The 19,746-nt window shown below is 39.6% G+C and overlaps 1 protein-coding gene across 9 annotated transcripts in view; it reads left to right on the forward strand.

Moving 5' to 3' along the window:
• Sox6 (SRY-box transcription factor 6) overlaps positions 1 to 19,746 on the forward strand; it is a 449,973-nt gene that overhangs the window by 353,463 nt on the left and 76,764 nt on the right. For all 9 annotated transcript variants that reach the window (XM_052200776.1, XM_052200792.1, XM_052200801.1 and 6 more), the window contains one exon: positions 16,949 to 17,098. In XM_052200776.1, coding sequence (XP_052056736.1) covers positions 16,949 to 17,098 — 150 coding nt within the window. The remainder of the gene's footprint in view (positions 1 to 16,948; positions 17,099 to 19,746) is intronic.

Consider the following 19,746-nt stretch of genomic DNA (forward strand, 5'->3'; position numbering starts at 1 on the left):
CAGGACTGCTGCATGGTTAGACGCTTGGTAGCCTTTCTGTGCCCTTGTATTGAAGTCTCTAATCCATTTACTTATTTAGCAGACATTTTAAAGTTATGTCCAATGTCCTTCAGTTAAGCAAGCAAGCTAAGCAATTTTCTACCCTCTTATAGTCCAGGGAGGAAATCAGGTAAGTCATAGTGGTTCAGAGCAAACTGAACAGATAACACAGTGGTGTTCATTGGTTTTGGATGTTTATGTATTTACAAACCTTTGTATCTAAGTGCTGAGAAATATTTTGACCTCATATATGTACCTGATGCTCCTGACTTCAAAAGCCATGAAGTCCCACACAATATACTTGTGGGAATCACAGCCAGTTGGCAATTAGAGTACTTTAGTTTTGATTTCCTACTGATAAATAACAACAAAAAGAACAAAAAACACAGAAAAATAATTTTCACAACTCAATAGTAAGATTGCAAAAGCCATAGATTTTCATATCTGGAAAGATAGAAAACCTTGACCAATCTCAATTGCCAAGTCCCACCTTGAGCCTGTCACTTGAATTTGGACAATTTAACCTTCCTAATACCCAAACCTTTCTGTTAAGTAGTTTTAGAAATTATGTCCATGGGGATAAACATTTCCTGTGCAAAGTGCTTTGCACACTGTCAAGTGCTTAATGAATCTTTTGATTTTATACTAAAGAAACTGTGACCCAAAGAGCTCGATTAGCTTGCTAAAGCTACAGTGCTCATCAGGGGCCTGGGAGAAGGTGTGGATGGAGAAATGCAGGCACGAAGGCAAAGAGAAACCCTGTTGCTTAGTGTAAATAAGTTTTGGCTGAATAGAAACAGATAGCCAAGAAGACAATACGCCTTATATTGTTATCTATTTTTGGTGATATAGATGTGTGTGTGTGTATGTGTGTGTGTGTGTGTGTGTGTGTGTGTGTGTGTATGTGTGTGTGTGTGTGTGTGTGCATTTGGTTGCACCAACATAATTAAGGTTATCCATTAAAATACCAAAATACCCCACCCCTTGTTGTAGTGATGTAAAACTTATACATTAGTTTTCCAAGTGTATTAAATGTCTACTATGTAGTAAGCGCCCTTTTCTGTTTTGGATATAGAAATATCAATAAAGCTCAACCCTTGCCCTCTGAGGGACCACGATCTAGCAAGCAGCATAATAATTGTTAAAATAAATGTGTTCCCAGTTTGAAAACATTTTGGGAGGAGGAAGCTCTTAGCTCTGCCTGGGGAAGTTCTGGCAAAACTTCCTGGGGTGAGATTCTGGCAATATTGACTCCTAGAAAGAGAGTGTGGGGAGAGAGGCACAGTGACAGAGACCTAGAGACATTCCTAGACAAGCAAAGCAGATGGGAACATGGGGCCAAAAGCGACAATGTGGCACCTTTAGAAGAACTTGGTCCAGGTTGAATGTGCAGGAGCAAGCAGAGGCGAGCCTGGAAAAGTCAGCATGGAGTCAGAGAGCAGCCGACTTTTAGGGAACATGAGGAGGATCTGCAATGCCTGTGGTAGACGTGATTTTACTCCTGCCAGGAATAGTAAATCAGTATAAGGTCTACTGAGTAACTTTAGTGTGTTCTATTCCTATAATAATTTGATCTCTAGTTTACATTTCCCATTATATTGGAATTAATAGTTAGGGAACTGTGTTTGGTAAGATTGATATTCCCTTCAGTATAATGGTGCCCTGTGGCAAGTGACACTGTACAAATAGTGTAACGATACATGCTGAATAAACAATACTGTGGAAGATTGACACAAAGCCAAGATCCAACCATTTCCTGGGGATTTGGGGAAATCCCGTAATCTGCAGTTTGTGCTCAACCCAATCAAACTGCTTCTCAGTGAATGGGCCTGGATACCCTTATCCTGACCAAAACATGTAACGAGAAGTTAAATCTGTAAAGAAAGGCTCTGTTCTTCTCATTGTTAGCATGTTGTAATTATGCCCCTTTCTGGAATAATAAAATGGTCCCTGGCAGAGGTCAGGATCTCTGTCACTGACTTATTTAACAGATCCCCTAACATCTGTCCTGCAGACTGTGCACTTTATTAGCAGACAAGAGACCCAGCAGCCGTGACCCGCTGTGTACCTTTTTCACATCCACACAGCTGTGGATTAACTCAGACTCACCAGAAGAAGACCAACAAGAAGGGACAGTAATGTTATTGGCCAATTCTAAAACGACAGGAAGAAAGCAGAAACAAATGTTGCCTGAGCACAATTCAGTGTTTTTAGGGTGACAATTACCAGTCTGTTTGAAAAGGAATAAAAGCAGCTATTTCACAAAAAATAAAAAGAAGGAAAGTCTATTCATATCTGTGTGGGAACCTAATCAGGCTCTTGTTTCCAACAACGATGACTCCACAGTCACACCAGGTCTGCGACAAGAATGCGCCTTTTGTGTGCCGATAATGTGGAAACGATAAAATTTCCTCTAAGAGACATATGTGTTTATATCACGAGGTGTGTTACTTGACAAAACGCTTTGTTCTTCTCATATTTTCCACACAGCATTCATGCTGAGAGGAGGCTGGAAATCTTTGATTAACTAGAATTAGTCGCTGAAGTCAAATAGTCACTTTGTTTTATGATTCATCTTACTGTGCTGTAAATTATCACACAGCATATAAGGAATGACAGAAAGAAATGCTGATTTGAACCTCTGACCCAAGACAGGCACAAGAAACATAAGATTATTCCTTCAAAGAGCTGCACAGAGACATAAATATTCCATGGTCTGTTGGAAAGATGCTTTCTTAACAAACCAAAGCTGCGATTTGACATCAGGAATAGAGTTTTGGGGACATGGGACAGTAGGCTTAGGACAGATAGTGAGAGCCATAACACTCCAAAAATGCCAGGGCTTTGAATGTTTAAAGTTCTTTTTTTTTTCTTTTTCCAAGAATAGACAATACCAACAAAGACCAAACATAGTTCCTGTTCCCTAGAGAATAGCAAGGTACTTTCCCTGTCACCAGAAGGGAGAGAAGTGTTTATAAATCTTGCCACACTTATTTCTGTAGTATGCAACCTCCCAGTACTGGCTCAAAGGACTGGGCTGGAAGGAGACAACACTACACCCAGGCCAGCCATGTGCAGGGACTGGGCTCATTCTGTCCATGGTGATTCTTATCTTTCAGCTAGCAAAGGGCCTGTTTCTGAGCCTCACTGGAGCAGAGCTCAGCCAAGTGTCCTTAGTCAAAACTCTTCCCAGCCGTGGTGGTTCAGTCATTTGTGAATGCTTTTGTTAGACTAGTCTTTGTTTGCCTGTTTTGTTGTTTGCCTGTTTTTTTTTCTGATGTATTTTTTTTTCTGGTGTTAGGGATTGAATCCAGGACTTTGCACATGCTAGAGATGTGCTCTACCACTGAGCTACATCCTCATCCAAGAATGTCCACTCTCTCTCTCTATCTCCCTCCCTCTCTCCCAAATCACATGCTACACTTGCTCTCTATCCACCAAGCTCCAGCCTCAGCCCTACAAAGGGCCTTCTCTTAAGGAGAATGTGCTTTAGGAACAAGAAGTACCAATAATGAGTTCAGTTTACTGCCCCAGTAATTTGTGGAGAAGGTTCTGCCTGCGTCCCGTTTCCCATCAGTGAGAGATTTCCTGGTTTAGTGAGGACCACACAATTAGTGAGCAGAGATGATAGCTAAAGGAGGTACATTCTCAGGCAGGATGTAATTCTGCTTCTCAGAGCAACATGTAAAATCTTATTTTCTAAATTTCATATTCAGCTGTTTATGTAGTTAAAATCTATTAATGTTCGAAGTAAATTGTTGAGCGATGCATCCGTATCTACTGACAATAAAGCATGTTGTGTGCTGTTATCCACCATTTGAATGGTTTTCACTATGGCTACCACATGCAAGGTATTCCCTTTCTGCTAATTAGAGAGTAAACCTTGGGTATCACTGCAAGGTGCAGATGGCATATTTACATACTACAAAGTTCTACAGTTGGAAATAGTAATAATTTGCTGTTTAAACAGTGACAGCAGAATTGGCCCTGAAATAGGGCAAAGCATTTGCTTGAATTTAAAGAAAGCATAGAAGAAAATCTGAGGAAATTAAGAGAATATTTTACATGATTCCTTATCGTTTACCTGACTCCTTATAGGCAAGGTCAGAATCCCTTTCTCCCTCAATAGTTCTAAAAATGCAAATTTTCCTTTGGTATTAATATAAATGGATTTTTAATAATCTGTGAATTTTATTATAGGTGTGAATTGTGTTTAGTAGCATGTTTCTGCTCAGTCTTCCAAACTTTGCTGAGAAATCAAAACTAAGTTCATCAAGAAAATAGCACAATGTTCTTCCATACTGAACACTGTTCCAGTGAGCAATGTCTGTTCTGCTCATTGACTTGAGCAGAAAGGTAGTATTTGGAAAACACTGTATTTTGGTGCATTTTTGTTTCCTAGTATATATATATATATATATATATATATATATATATATATTAACAACTTAAATATTTATTTAATTACATAGTTACCATAATTCTCTTCATTCTGTATTGACTTGCAAGTTTCATCATAGATAAGATTTTGATGAGCATGGAAGCCAGGCAGTTGTAGCCTATTTTTCACCAGCATCACCAGCTGGTTCCTTCACAATTTTTTGAGCCAGTGCAAGACTCCTAGACTGTCTCCAGATTCCCATGTTGCTACTACTGAGAATTTCAGTGTCAGCCATAGTGTTTTAACATGTTAGTTCCTAGAAACCCAGAAACTCAGTGTGGGATCGAAAGTCCATTTCATAATATATAAGGCCTAGAGGATGCAACCCTCTGTCTGATACATTACCCTTTTGCTGGTGCCTGGTACAACTCACCTCTCCCACACTGGATTCCTTTATTTTCAAGGGTACCTCTGTTCAAAGGACTGCCATTCACAAATTCCAAACCCAAACTCTGGGCTCGTGGATGAGTCTTTCTATCATCTTCATTGAGTCGAGAAGTTCTTTCCTGGGGTTTTGCTCATGAACTCTGGCTCTGTGACTAAAAAGTCACTGTAATGACTTTAGGACAAAGTCCTAAACATTAGGACAAAGGAACAGTAATACATCCAGAAAGGTAGACTTCTCAGCAGAGCCTGCTCAGCTCCTGGTATGGAGCTGCTGGTTTCCATAATGCTGGTTGCTACCTGTCCTCAATGTCACCCCTTTGAATATCTTGCTTCATGAACTCAATCACCAGTCATTTCAGTGATTTGGTTTTATTTCTATACATAAGACATTATATGCTTTTACATTTTCTTTAATACCATGAAAGACACTCAGAACACACACACACACACACACACACACAGAGAGAGAGAGAGAGAGAGAGAGAGAGAGAGAGAGAGAGAGAGAGAGAGAGAGAGGTGGAATTTTGCTTATTCTTGTAAATTATACCATGCAGCATTATCAGGAAAGGAATTACTCTTAAACTGTAGTCCGATGTAATCAGTGCAATTGGAGAATGAATCTTAACCGATCATTTCTGTAGCAAAGGATTGGAATTTTGCCATCTGATGGAGTCTAGCTTTTAAAGAAGTATCTTGAGCCTCCCTGTAGTCTCTCTTCTCCATAGCCATCAAATAGCCTGCCCTGTTTGCTGAGTCATACAGAGGACCAAGCTATTGAATGCTTGAGAACTAGGCAAGAGGACATCCAGTAGGGTACTTTTCTTTTCATTCATTTCCATTATTGTCCTTCATGATCTGTCTGTAAGTAGTGAATCAAATGCCAGGTCCTGGCTCTCACTGGCTCTCACTGGCTCTCACTGCCTCTCACTGGCTCTCACTGCCTCTCACTGCCTCTCACTGCCTCTCACTGGCTCTCACTGGCTCTCACTGCCTCTCACTGGCTCTCACTGGCTCTCACTGGCTCTCACTGGCTCTCACTGCCTCTCACTGGCTCTCACTGGCTCTCACTGGCTCTCACTGGCTCTCACTGCCTCTCACTGGCTCTCACTGCCTCTCACTGGCTCTCACTGCCTCTCACTGCCTCTCACTGGCTCTCACTGCCTCTCACTGCCTCTCACTGCCTCTCACTGCCTCTCACTGCCTCTCACTGCCTCTCACTGGCTCTCACTGCCTCTCACTGGCTCTCACTGGCTCTCACTGCCTCTCACTGCCTCTCACTGGCTCTCACTGCCTCTCACTGCCTCTCACTGGCTCTCACTGACTCTCACTGGCTCTCGCTGCCTCTCACTGGCTCTCACTGCCTCTCACTGCCTCTCACTGGCTCTCGCTGCCTCTCACTGGCTCTCACTGGCTCTCACTGGCTCTCACTGGCTCTCACTGCCTCTCACTGCCTCTCACTGGCTCTCACTGGCTCTCGCTGCCTCGCACTGGCTCTCACTGCCTCTCACTGGCTCTCACTGGCTCTCGCTGCCTCTCACTGACTCTCACTGGCTCTCGCTGCCTCTCACTGGCTCTCACTGGCTCTCAATGGCTAAATTTGTTCTGTTTTGCTTTGGAATATTATAAAAAAGATCAAGAAAATCTTCAGGTCTGCTCTTACCTGAGAAACATTTTACCCCTTTATCTATAATTGCATAAGCTTTACTTTTAGAAATCCAAAAACACTTTAACATGATTATAATTACTTTAACCTAATTACTGTGGTGGCACTTTTTAAATATGTACATTTAAAAACAAATATTTTTTTAAAAAGTTTCTTCAAAATAAGTCATTTCTGGTTACCTACAGATTAACTCTCAATTATTTTTAAGACACATTTATCTTTGATAAAATGCGCAGATTCTATGTGTGGCCTGTTCCCTATGGGAACAGAAGACACAGAAGCCTGAGTGCACATGAAGGTGACTGGAGAAGCCACAGACCTGAGCTCTCCGTGTTGTTCTTCTATTGCTCACCAGATACTATTGTACAGCAGACCACTTTGATTCTCTAGGCCTGAGATTTCCTCATATGTACAGAGGAGAGACTAGATGATTATATTCACAGTGATTCTGCTAACATCAAACTGCCTGGTATTTCTGTGTAAAAGAACTAGTATATTACATAGTGAATGGACCCATGTGTCCAGAGCTTCAGGACTACAGAATCAAAGATGACTTCTGTCTTTGAGAAGAAGACTGTTGGAAGAAATGATAGTAATTCCAAGAAGAAGTCACAGAATTGAAATGAAAGAGGGGGTTAATGGCCAATGTGAGCAGGACAACTATTAAATGCCAGGCATTACCTTACATACTAGAAAGGAAGGTTAAAGAAGTCTCTGTCTTCCACTTCTTAACAATTTTGTGAAAGGGAAAAGACATGGAGAAAGTTAAATGGAAGTCCACAAAGTCCATGAAGCTAGAGGACTGAGAAGCTAAGAGAGATGGAGGAAAGGGTTCACAGAGAAAGGGCATTTTGTTTTGCGTTTCAAAGCCAGGTAGGATTGTGGCATTCCAATGTAGATGGAGGACATCTCACAGGCCCCCACCCCTAGATGAAGAGCTACAGAATACTGAGAGAAGTAAAATTAGCCACCATCCCCACCCAGGGATGGTGAGCCCTTTAAATGGTTTTTTAATACCAAGTAACCGGCCGCGAAAAACATATACAAACAAGAAATACTAAATAGATTCCACAGCTTGTATGTGTATGTTCATTCTCACACATACATGTGTGCACACAAGTAATCATTAAAGAAAAAGAGGCCATGGATTTCAAAAGGAGCTGTGGGAGGTCATGGAAGGGGTTGGAGGAAGTAAGGGAGGGAATGGTAAAATTATAGTTCAATAAAAATGAAGCAAAGGGAAAGAGTGAAGGATAAAAGTATGCAGGAAGGCAAGGCAGGCTTAGCAATGAACTCGGACATAGAATGAAAGCTGCCTGCAGCCTCTATTCCTTCCCCTTCCCCTTCCCCTTCCCCTTCCCCTTCCCCTTCCCCTTCCCCTCACAGGCTTCTTTGGCTTCAAATATTAATGGGTTAGCCACACAAGTTCCTTCTGTGTTGAAAACAGGGACTTCAGTTCTGCCCTTCCAGAAAACCACAGCTGTATTTCCTGGATCGTTCTGTTGACATTGAAGGTTTATGAGAAGTAAAAGTATTTGTAAACCTTTCAAGTAATTATTTTTAAACTCCCTCCTCACCTCTCCTTCAGTCTGGAATGACTAGTACTGACATATTTTCCTCTCTTTTAAACAAGCATTAAATCAGGCTTCTTAATTACCTGCCTCTGTTTCCACCTCTTTACAGCTGAGCTTGTCCAGTTTTATAGCATGTCTTCCTGGGTAGGCAGAGGAACCCAGGAGATCCTTGGAGAGCTGAGCTAGGCTTGGGGCATCAGCCAGGTAAATAATGTCACTTCCTTCAGGATGCTTCCCTTTCCTACACAGCTTGTTACTTCCAACTTCTGTTGTCCCCTTGAGCAGTATGTGACACACCAGGGTAGGGTATGTTTAACCTGGGCATATACTAGGCCTTGGGTTCTCAGATGTTGATGGGGATAAATATGAAAGTGAGAGTTAGATCTGTTGGTAGTAATGGTGAGATCTGGCTTTGTTGAGCAGTATTATTGCCAATAGGCAGCTTATGCTTGAGGAGAATTTTCCTTTTCTTTTGAAAAAGCCATGGGCAGGCCACTCTGTGTCCTTGTTAGATAAAATGACATGTAGGGATAACCTATTCCAAAAAGAATTCAAAACATGGAAAGTTATTGTGTGATTTTGTGTTGATTTTCTGTTTTCTGGAATGTATTAGGGGTCTTTTATCCTGTCTGTTGAGTGCTCTGTCTCTACCCATGTTCTGTGTGGTCCTGCTCTCTGCTCTGCAGAACATCTATGAACTGATGTTCTAGGTCTTTTACTCAGGCTTAAATTGGTTGAAGATGAAGTATATGATAGCTAGTGGTACTGTTAACTTTTATTTCACTATTTATAAAATTGTGATTATGAAGTGCCATTTGAATGAACAGTATCAGTTATCTGGAGTTGTATTATTCTGATTGAGAACTCAGAGCAGGGGTCACATTAGAATCTCTTTTAGCCAGGAACCTCATATGGGTTTCACTATGTGTCACTGGTTAGTTATTTAAAACAATTTGGTTTTAAAAGAAAAATGAGAGACTGTTACTAACTAACATAATAATTATCCCTTTCTTATATAATTATAATAAATATTAAATAAAATAATAAATCCAAATATTTAGCACAGTACCTTAGTTTAGTACATAGTATGTGGATACTGAAATACATTGTGAATGAATGGGAGTGTTCACTAGGTGATGGGAAGAATAGTTATGTGAACATGATATGATTATGAATAAAAAGGGCCATGTACCTTTCTCTATGGCATTCTCTACTGGAGATCTTACACGACAGAATAGAAGTAAAGTATTTTTTCAATATGATAAATGTAGATTCATCATGTTGCCAATCACAACTTGGCATCACTTTGGTTGTTTGAGTCCAAGGCATGGGTCTTTTCACACACACACACACATACACATGAGTGCTATGACATCACTGGCACAGTGTATCAGTCAGTATGGGTCCCAGAAGACCCTCAAGCATGTTTGCCTTAAGTGAGTTAGATTGGTAGTCTTGCCTTGTGCTGAGTCTGTGAAGACCTAGTTATGAAGGTGTCACTAGGATACAAAGCTGAGAAAGGTCTTATTCAGGCTAGTCCTGAGACCAAAGTCCTGAGAGCGTTGTTAGAGGTATGTAGTTTGTAGGTTTGTACAATCTTCAGAGGATTTTCTTAATCTGTTTATTTTAAAGATTGTTGAATAGTAATAGTACAGAGAAGGTGCAGTGCTTCCTGGTTTTAGTTAACTTTTTTAGTACCTGTCTTTAGGGATAAATCCTAGGATTATGAATGTAGCCTGGCATTGGTTGGATAGTTATGTTCCCAACAACAGTCCTATGCTGAAAGCTATAATCCCCACCTAATGACGTCAGAAAATAAAACTGCAGGAGAGGATCAGCCCAGGAGTATGGAGCTCTCAAAAAAGGAGTCCCAAAGAGAGCACTTGTTCTATCATGGAAGGTCAAAGTGGGAAGAGTCTCCTTGGAGTAAACAGACCCCTTCCAGATGTGAAATCTCCTGGTGCTTTGGCCTTGGATATCCCTGCCTTCAGAGCTGTGTGAAATAAGTTGCTTTCATTTCATCATCAGCCCACTCATGTTGTGTGGTGGTGGTTACAGAGATGCACTACCCTGCCAGCCTCATATGTCAGTCTCCGTGTACTCAGCAACCCTGACACATTCATTGTCCTAAGTTCCATAATAGCTTGCCTCGATGTCCACCTCAGAGCCAGAATCCTTGAGGTTTTTGTTCTAGAAGGCTTTCTGTCAAGCTTTCCACTTGAAAAGCTTTTTTCCTTATGTAAAATATATCTTCCTTGGAGAAGCTGTTGCTGATCCTTCAGACAGTATCAAGTGCCCTATTTAGTGAGATTCCTGAAATTCTCTCCTTGTGATTCTCAGGGGTTTCAAACTATAACTTTACAAGCACTGTCTAGGCAGCTATATACTGCCAGTTCCTCATTAAATGGAGTGTCATTTTATTTAGAGGGTCTTGTTGATGCACCTCCACTGTTTAATACAAGACTTAATTTATAAGTATAGCACAAAGCTTGGTCAATGAACAATTAATCATGCTGGAAACGTATTTGAAAGGTGCAAAGATTGAGCATCTAACCAATTTCTATTTCCAGTGACATTTTGGTAACAAAGTGAGAGCAAGGAGGTTCCTCTAGTTCCAGTAATAAATAAGTGTTCTTGGGAAACACCTTGACCTCAGTTTACCAATAGAATGAGGACATCAGGCTAGGGCCCTCCAGGCCTCTGTGTGTCACTGCTCTGCTTCCCAAGGTCCAGTGATAAGCATGTTCTTTAAACCTCTGCTAGGGAGGGTGGGGCACTTTCAGCAATAAGTTTAAAAAATAATTTCTTAATGCACTGTTAAATATAAGTGCTTTTGTAATTTTAAAAAATTCAACTAGGCTCAATTTTATGTGCATTTCTTTTGTATATATTATATATTATATATTTGAGGCACAGTTCAGTATCCCAGACAATCACTAAGCATTTTACACAACTGAAATGGAAAAAATTTGCATTTACAAAAGTCTTCACCAAATTGAAATGTTTATGGGGCTTTTACTAAGCTTGTTGTCTACTTTTCTATGTTGCTGATTTCTCAGACCTCAACTGTGGTTAGGAGTTACTGTTCATGATCATCTCCAGACTGTGTACTCTGTTTTGAGAATCCTGCATTGAATGAAGCTTTTATAAACCCTAAGAGCTACATAATCAGAGTTTGACCTTTTTCCTTCCTAATCCTCTGGTCTGCAAAGAGATTTTCTAACTAAAGCTATGTCATTAGAATAACTAGTATTTTTATATTCTTCCAAAGAAGATGCAGCATCAGGAAACTGTTAGAGCTCTTTGTAAATACACTAAAAAGAAAAGCCTGATGCTATTCCCTGCTTGTGCTCAGACTACTGTCTATGTGAGAAGTTTGAGCACACATCACTGCACTAGCAGTTACCTGACACCTGGCAAATGTGTTATCAACTCACTTTAAAGGGCCATTTTTTGTGAAACAGAATAATTCTTAAAATTTATGTTTTAGTTGGTTTTGAGGTTAGTGTATAAAGTAATGGGTTCACTGAGACATCTTCAAATCTGTGTGACTTACACTCTTTTCCTTTTCTCCCCTCACCTCACCCACTATGTATGTGAAACAATGTAATTTAGCAAAGATTGAGTGTATACTCCTTTGATTTGATTTGTTGTGATTTTCTAGAATTCAGCATAATTCTCATGACCTATAATAAATATGACTGAGTGTGACTGTCTTGTTTGCAGAACCTCTTCTACTGCACAATGATCTGTATAAAATGTCAATTCAGAAGTACTCCTCAGGCACCTGTTACTCCCAAGCTGTTGTCATTAGTGCCAGACATGCAAGAATTAGATCACTCATGTCTTCAGGAAGTTTGCAGTCTATCACGGATAGTAACCAACACATGCCTGACTGAACACAAGGTTCAAAAAAGATGAACACCTCAAGAGAGCTGTCAGTTAAGGGCTGGGAATCTCCATTTCACACCTCAAGGCTGAATGTTGGTTCAAGACTTTGGACTCCCTATTCCTGGTATAGAACTTTGTGAATGGAATACATAAAGCTGATAGTAGGATAGAAAGTGAACCATGAAATTATTTTGCAAATTTATGCCCATTTGATGAATACCATTCTTATTATATAAATCAATATAAAACCTCCAATTAGGTAGAATGTGATATAGAAGCTTTCTTTTTGTTGTATTCCATTTTCTGATTTATTTTTATAACCTCAAGGCTTGTTGTACTGAATTTTACATTGCATCCTACTGTCCACTGCATTTGTGGCTCTTCTTTCTGCTTCCAATGCACCAGGAGCCACAACTCACAAGAATCCAGTTTTGAGCAGTTTGAGTTTATGGAGTCCTGCCACTTTTATATAGACCTTATTGGACATAAGTATGAAATGATTATCATAACTTTAGAGAAAACAATGCTACCTTATTTCTAAAAGTTAACTATGTTGTCCAGAAAATCTGAAGGATCATTGAATTGAGTCAGTTATTTAAAATATAGACTTATTTCTAAAGATGTGTTTTTGCATTGTTCATTAGCTTTCTGAAAGATTGAAACAAAGTGAACTTTCATTTGATGAGGAATAGAGTATTCCAAAGGACAGTGTCTCTAAGACCTAATGGCTCTATAAGATTCAGTTATTGATTATAGTTCCCAAAACTAGGCAATGCATTTTTTTTTTATTTGAAGCTCCCTTTACCCATGTCACTCACTGTCAAGCTTCAGTGGCTTAGTCCGAGCAGAGGCTCCATAGCAGATGTTTGTGTGTCCCACCAACTTGCTTTGTGTTGTTTATTTTTTCTTTATTTATAGCCATGGTTTTATGTACTTCAAACTGATTTCAAACTTGATATGTGTAGAAGGATAACCTTGAACTCCTGATCTTTCTGTCTCCATTTCCCAAGTCCTGGGATTACAGACATTATGCTACCATACCTGGTTGGAAAGGGAGCCAGGTTTTTGTGCTTGCTAAACAAGCACAGTACCAAATGAGATACACACTCAGCCTTGCTGAATTTCAAGAGAAAAAGATCCATCAAAGTGAAAAAGAAACAAACCTATTCTTTGCGTAAATTATAGCAGTTTGACTCTTACTTGTGAATTTTTCTTGCCACTGAGTCATTGCATACAGCATTAAGAAACTTTAATTTCTTTAGAGGCTTGTTATATTAGAAAAATTGTTCCAAAGAAAGCAACAATCATGACATAGGCACATCTGGCTCTTGCAAATTATTCTTTATTAAGCTTTCATTTAATTACATGTACCAAAAGGTCTGTTTTTGATTACTGTAATTTTTTTTATTTGTCCATCTGAATGATAGTAATGCTTGAAATTATACACAAACCACCTGTTTTTTCTCTTCTACTAATATAGCCAAGTTTGAACTATTTTCTCTTTAGTTGATGAAGTAGGAAGCTTTCTAATATGATAGAAATCTGACCATCAAGGTAATGGCTTAATCTTGATTATAGGTAGAAAAGAAAATATTTGAATGATGTTTTCAAGAATCAACAGTGCTAAGATTGGGGTATCTGACTGGATTACCACAGCAAATACACAAATTCATGTATTACCAGTTTTACTTAAGTTCCAATAATAGGAACAGCTAAGGATTGAAAGTAGCAACCTTTACAGGTAGAAAGAGAGACCATTTTAAGTTTGGGGGACATGAGAAATGGATTCTAGAGTTGTAACTGTCATCAGTAAAGAAAAGGTAATGTGTCATGGAAGACAGACGTAGAAGGAGAATGGTTGACAAGATGGCTGGTTAAAATCAATAAAAGATGTCACCTCAGCCTCATGCATGATAATGGATACTGCTTTGTCTTACCCATCATTTTCAGCACACAACCTAGCAAGGGACTAAGAAACTCTTGAGAATCTATATTAATAGATTTTTGGATTTTTTTTAAATCTTGAGACATCAGATATAATAATAATGGCATTCAAATGAATCTTCCAGCCAAGACAGAACTTGGAGATATTTCTCTAAGAATATGGCCCAGCATATGAGTGTTGACATTTTGGATTCCCCAAGGGAAAAAAAAATCTACTTTCTGCACCATTCTTTTATACGGAAGTCTGTCATTCAATATTTCCTCCCAACACTTAGAATTCCCACCCGCCTTCTCGTGATGTTACTTATATATCAGTCAGCCATCACCAGAGACTTTAGGAGAGCCTCCAATGGAAAGAGCTCAAAAGATAAAAAGAGATAAAACAGTGCAGAGCACAGATAAAGAAAACAAATTCGAAGCCATCAGTAATATTACCCAACAGAAAAGTAATCAAAATGCTTTATAAAAGCAGCCAGGGAACAAAAGGATCCTTAAAATTGTACAGCCGAAACTTAGGGAAATTCATAGATCCCTTAGAAATTGATAAAAATAATCTGTAATAGAGTAGAATAATATGTTGAATAGTAGGAGATAGAAGGAAGAACTAGGGTCCATGAGCATGTCTAACGTTGATTAGTGTAAGTTGATGGGAAATCCCAGAGCATTGCCTACAGTTGAAATGCATGATTTTATACATTAGACAGGCTGGGCTCCAGACCAGTGAGTGCCACGACAACAGTCAGACCCTGGAGTTAAATCCCTACAGTTGGTTTAAAGGGACAAGTCCATGCTATCTCAAGAGACAACTGCTTTCATACAAATAATCTGAAGTCAAAATGGCATCAGACTTTCTTAGCAAAAAGAGGAAAAGAACAGTAAGCCATTTTCTTTGGAATTCTAAGAATCATTTTTAACTTAGAATTCTGTATCAAGGGAAAATAATAATAAGTTTCCTGAATCATTAGTTCCTAAAAAACTAACCTCACAGGCACTTTCTCAAGTATTTCCTGGAGGGTATATACTACCCAAAACAAGACAGTTAACTAACAGACAGAAAGCTGTGACCCACAGAAAACAGAATCCAGTATAGGAGACACAAAGGGGAATTCTATGTAGCACAGCAGGCCTAATGAATAAACTAGTTGAGACTGGAGCAAGAGGGTAGAGAATCCTGAAGGTATCTCTAAGGAATATGGAGATTAACTGTATAGTCAACTGTATTGTGTTGAGTTTTCTTGGTCTTTTGGAGAGTCTGGGAATTAACCAGTGATAGTTACAGAAGCCAAAAGGAGATAAATGAAAGATAAAATAATAAAAATACAAATACTAAATATAACAAAATAAAAAGTTAAAGGGAAAAGTTACTGCTGTATTTAATCCATATGGTTCCAAGTACATGGAAGGCTGAGCCAGGCAGATCACAAGTCCAAGGTATATCTGGTTTTCAGTGAGTTCAAGTTTAGCCTGGACAACTTCGTGATATCCTGTCTCAAAATAAAAAACAGAAAGAAGTCTGGGGATATAGCTCAGTGGTATTTACCTAGCAAGCCTGAAGACCTAAATTCAATCTTTGTATGGTGAGAACAAGAGTGAATGTGAGAGTGAGAGAGCAAGAGAGAAAGAGAAAGAGAGAAAAAGAAGAGACAAGAAAAGAAGAAAGAATGAAATATAGCTCTTTGCATAGCTCAGCTATGAATAGTGCCAAGTTAGAATGGAACAGTGAGGCTAACCTAAAATTTGTGATGTTAACATTAAGCAATTGGAGGGATGTATAAAAGCATATATGGTTGGTGATGTAGTATCCATATGTATGATGTAGACCTCTCATCCTCCTCTGTGAGGTCAAAGAAGGACAGAACAGTACATAAACATCTGAAAGCAAGGTGGAAAGTGTCAGTTAAGAACAGTCAATCAAGCTGAAAGGAGATGGTCTCCACAGAGTAGACATGAAGTAGAGAGGCCAGTGCGGGAGGCCAAGGCCATCATGGGTGGATGTAGGGGCTTTAACTTTTCAAGTTGGCCATGCTGTTGGTGATTTCTTTTATTTAAAAGCTTTAATGTAATATTGAATTTATAAAGCCATGTATAACACCATTTTGATAAAAGTTAAAATTATGTAAAAGTGAGATTGGCTTATATTCCAATCTTGGTTCTGCATTCAGTTACAACAATGTACTTAATGTTGATCACTTTAAGATATACAGTATCAGGTAGTCTGTTTACCTTGTCTCAGGAAGAGGAGCCCTTGTAAGAGGGAGCAGTAAAGGTTCTTCTCTACTGAAGAGAACCATTGCAAATACTTAGAAGAGATCAGGAAAACAGCGGTGGAAATATAGGGAGATAAGCCTGAAGTTGCAAACCAAAGGAGAATTTGGGAAGACACCAGCAGAGCTGTTCTGGGCATAAAGGGGGCAATTTCGTTACCTCCTTCAGTCCTAGAGCCAGGAAAAGAAGGTTGACTTTTTTGTTTCTATGACTACCAATCTGCTGTACCCTGTCAAAGACTGTTATATGGTGCCTAGTAAGACCCTGAGAGGGAAGTGGCTGCTGTCAGGGCACAGAGATATCCCTGATCTCCAAGAAGGATCTGATCCTTAGAGAAGTATGGTAAGACAGAGGTTCTTCAGGGCAGTTCGGATTAGTTTCTTAGTCCACGAGTGGACACACTAGACATTAAAAAACTTCATATAGTGATTCAGGTTCTAGAAGGACCCTCAGAGATTGATTAGCCAAATCCTCTTAGTGCAGCTGAAGGGACTGGGTTGTGGAGAGACCAGTCTCCTCCCAGTGTCACTGCTGGAACAGCCACATACTGTTCATTCCAGCCTGCTTCCATTCTGAGTTACTTGGCTTTTCTTATTTTCCTCTTTAAAAAAAAACAAAACAAACAAAAAACTGAGAGAGAAACTTCAGAGTTCTGAGAGACGTTATCTGACAATATGGTAGGGTTTGTTAACCTGTCTCCGCTGTATTTACTGAGACTGACATTTGTTCTCCTCTGTTTTGCAGCAGCTCTATGCCGCTCAGCTGGCCAGCATGCAGGTGTCACCTGGAGCAAAGATGCCATCAACTCCACAGCCACCAAACTCGGCAGGGGCGGTCTCACCTACTGGGATAAAAAATGAAAAGAGAGGGACCAGCCCTGTAACTCAAGTTAAGGTACTTGCTTTGCAGGATTGTGAAAACAGTTTGGAAAATAGCTTTGTAAGAAAGGTAGTGAACTGGGCTATGCTGGGAGTAAGCAGCAGGAGCACAGCAACATAAAAGATCCCCAAATGTGCCTCTTTATGGGGATGCCATGATTGAACATTGAGAAACAGGTGTTCCCCTTTTGATAACAATAGTGCTATATTGTGAGATGCTTACCGAACTCCAAAAACTCGCTCTTTGAAAATCTCTCCCTTCAGGGTCTGGTTTTCCTTTTTTAATGTTCTCTGGCAGAAATGGTTGTGCTCATATCGTCAGTCTTTGTCATGGACTTGCAACACTTTTCTCCCTGTTCCTCAGACAGGTGGGCAGCCCCTCACACTCTCAGAGTAGGACCTAGAATCCTTGGTGTTAAAAGAGAATTGAAGGAATTCTAATGCTGGACTTGGCATAGTCTGGTGGAGGGCTGTGTCAGTACTGGCTATCCCAAGGAGCCAAGGGTATCACTGGCTGATGGTACTTATGATGTCATGTAATTCTGAGAGGGTAAATGTGCTTTCACAGTTATAGGAGGAGTGTTGGTACATTGTTTTCTTAACTGAGTCTTCAAATTCCTCAAACTGGTCACCTGAGGGATACTTGGTGACAAGAGAAATGATCAGGCACTACAAATGTGTACTGCATATGGTTCCTATGCAAAATATAAGTTAAGTTGGTTTGGGGAACTGTATTTGCTTCCAATATTGAGTTAATAAATTTACGCTGGAGAAATAATTGTTGTGTGTAATTGGCCATGGCCTTGGAGAGCTGTGCTAAGTGTGGATACATGACTGTAATGCATCAGAAGCATTGTACTTGAGGAGCCTGGGCAGCTTTTGGATCTTCACATAGGAAACAGTGGAGTGAATCAACATCACTCCTGGGTGCTCTGCAGCCACTGAACAGGATCCATCCTGGTAAATTTTCAGATAGCAATGTTGAGGTTTCAAAAAGTCTGCAAAAATAATGGACTTCAATTATTGAAGACCAAAACCCTGAGCATCCTCAAGGCAGCCTGTTTGGAGGTGGAGACCCCCAAAAATTAACTTACTGACACCCATTCTTTTAGATTCTCTAGAGATGTAAGGTGAAATTATACTTAATTATTAGAAATCTTGAGCTATAACAATTAACACAGGAAATGTAAGTTTGTGGAAACACATTGTTTTATGTTCCAAAAACTTATTTCTGAATGCAAATCATAGAATAGCAGCTCAAACAAGGATTAAGTCTCTTCATAGTTGTTAGAGAAAGAATATGGGAAACACCACAACTCAGGCTATTTGGCTGTTAAATATTTTAATGTGAAAAAGTCATTTTGTAATTTAAGTTGGCCAACTGGAACTGCACCAAACCAAGCCTTTACTAAATGAGTAAGTGTTCCCTGGCTAAATTCAAGTTTCTATCTGCTTTTACCATTCCAGCTCTGTGGGCCAACAGATTTTATTACTCACTTGACCACATGCAAATTCTTAAGCATAAGAGTTCTGTATGGTTTGACTTGACTATTTTATGTTAGCAACAAAGGACCCATTTCTTATACTTCTTAGATCATATATTATGTATGTGAGCAGAACTATATAAACCAAAATATAAAGTGAGCATTTAAATTGAATGTTCCTATTACTGAAGAACTTCTGAGAATAAACTCAGTCTGCTGACTGTGAAGATTTGTGAAGATTTGTGAAGTTACATCATGGCTCTCACGATATAATACTTGATTATGCACTGTATAGTGAAATATAACACAGCAATATTTGCTGAAGATATCAGAGATAAGCAGGGGGTTTTAATCTATTAAAAGTCTGTCCTTGTAATCTAGGAGTTGGTGTCATGAAGGATATGAAGGTAGTTTCAGGGTTGGAATAGAAGTGCTCGCTTGCATACTCCCATCCTGAGATAGATTGAGAAACATTGAGCTGGGCTGTGAGTATCATTTATCAGCTCTATATACAGCAAAAGCCTTCTCAACCTGGCAAGGCACTCAGTCTCTACAATCTGTCCCCTGAAAAATGCCTTGTGCTATCTTAAACTGAGTGGAGGGGGGCATACAATCAGCCCTACCAAAATGTCACAAAATGTCACTGTTCTTACATAGAAAGAACGTAAATGTTCTCTCAGAATGTATATTCTAGACTGGTATCATGGTCTGCCTGCATGTAAGTTGCTGTTTTTGTTTTTCTTATCTAACTCTGCTATCTGTGCCATTCTGATGTTTGTTTGAAAGCTGCTATGCTTTTCTCTTCTTTATTCATATTACCTTGTTTCTGAGTAAGCTCATAGTTATTGAAGGGATCTTTGCACTGTGCTGATGTGAGAGTAAGCCATTCTCAGCCCTTTTTGAAAACAGTCAATTTGCCTACTCCGTTGTTCTCCCCAGCCTCAGGATGCCTCCTTACATGCATCTGCTGCTCAGAGCTCAACTGACCGGCATGCAGGCCAGTCCCTTGCACTTCCTTAGCATTTTCTCTCTATAAATCTGTCCTCTTTGGTACCCCTCAAAAGTTATGTTTACATTAGCAAACCTAAACTCTGAACGCTCTACTTGGGCAGGCTACCTCGTTCCCTGTGCCACTTCCCAGAAACTCCTTCTGGATAGTAAAGTAGGACCAGTCTAGAAT

This window comes from Apodemus sylvaticus, chromosome 1 (genome assembly GCF_947179515.1).
Source record: "Apodemus sylvaticus chromosome 1, mApoSyl1.1, whole genome shotgun sequence".
Classification (NCBI taxonomy): domain Eukaryota; kingdom Metazoa; phylum Chordata; class Mammalia; order Rodentia; family Muridae; genus Apodemus; species Apodemus sylvaticus.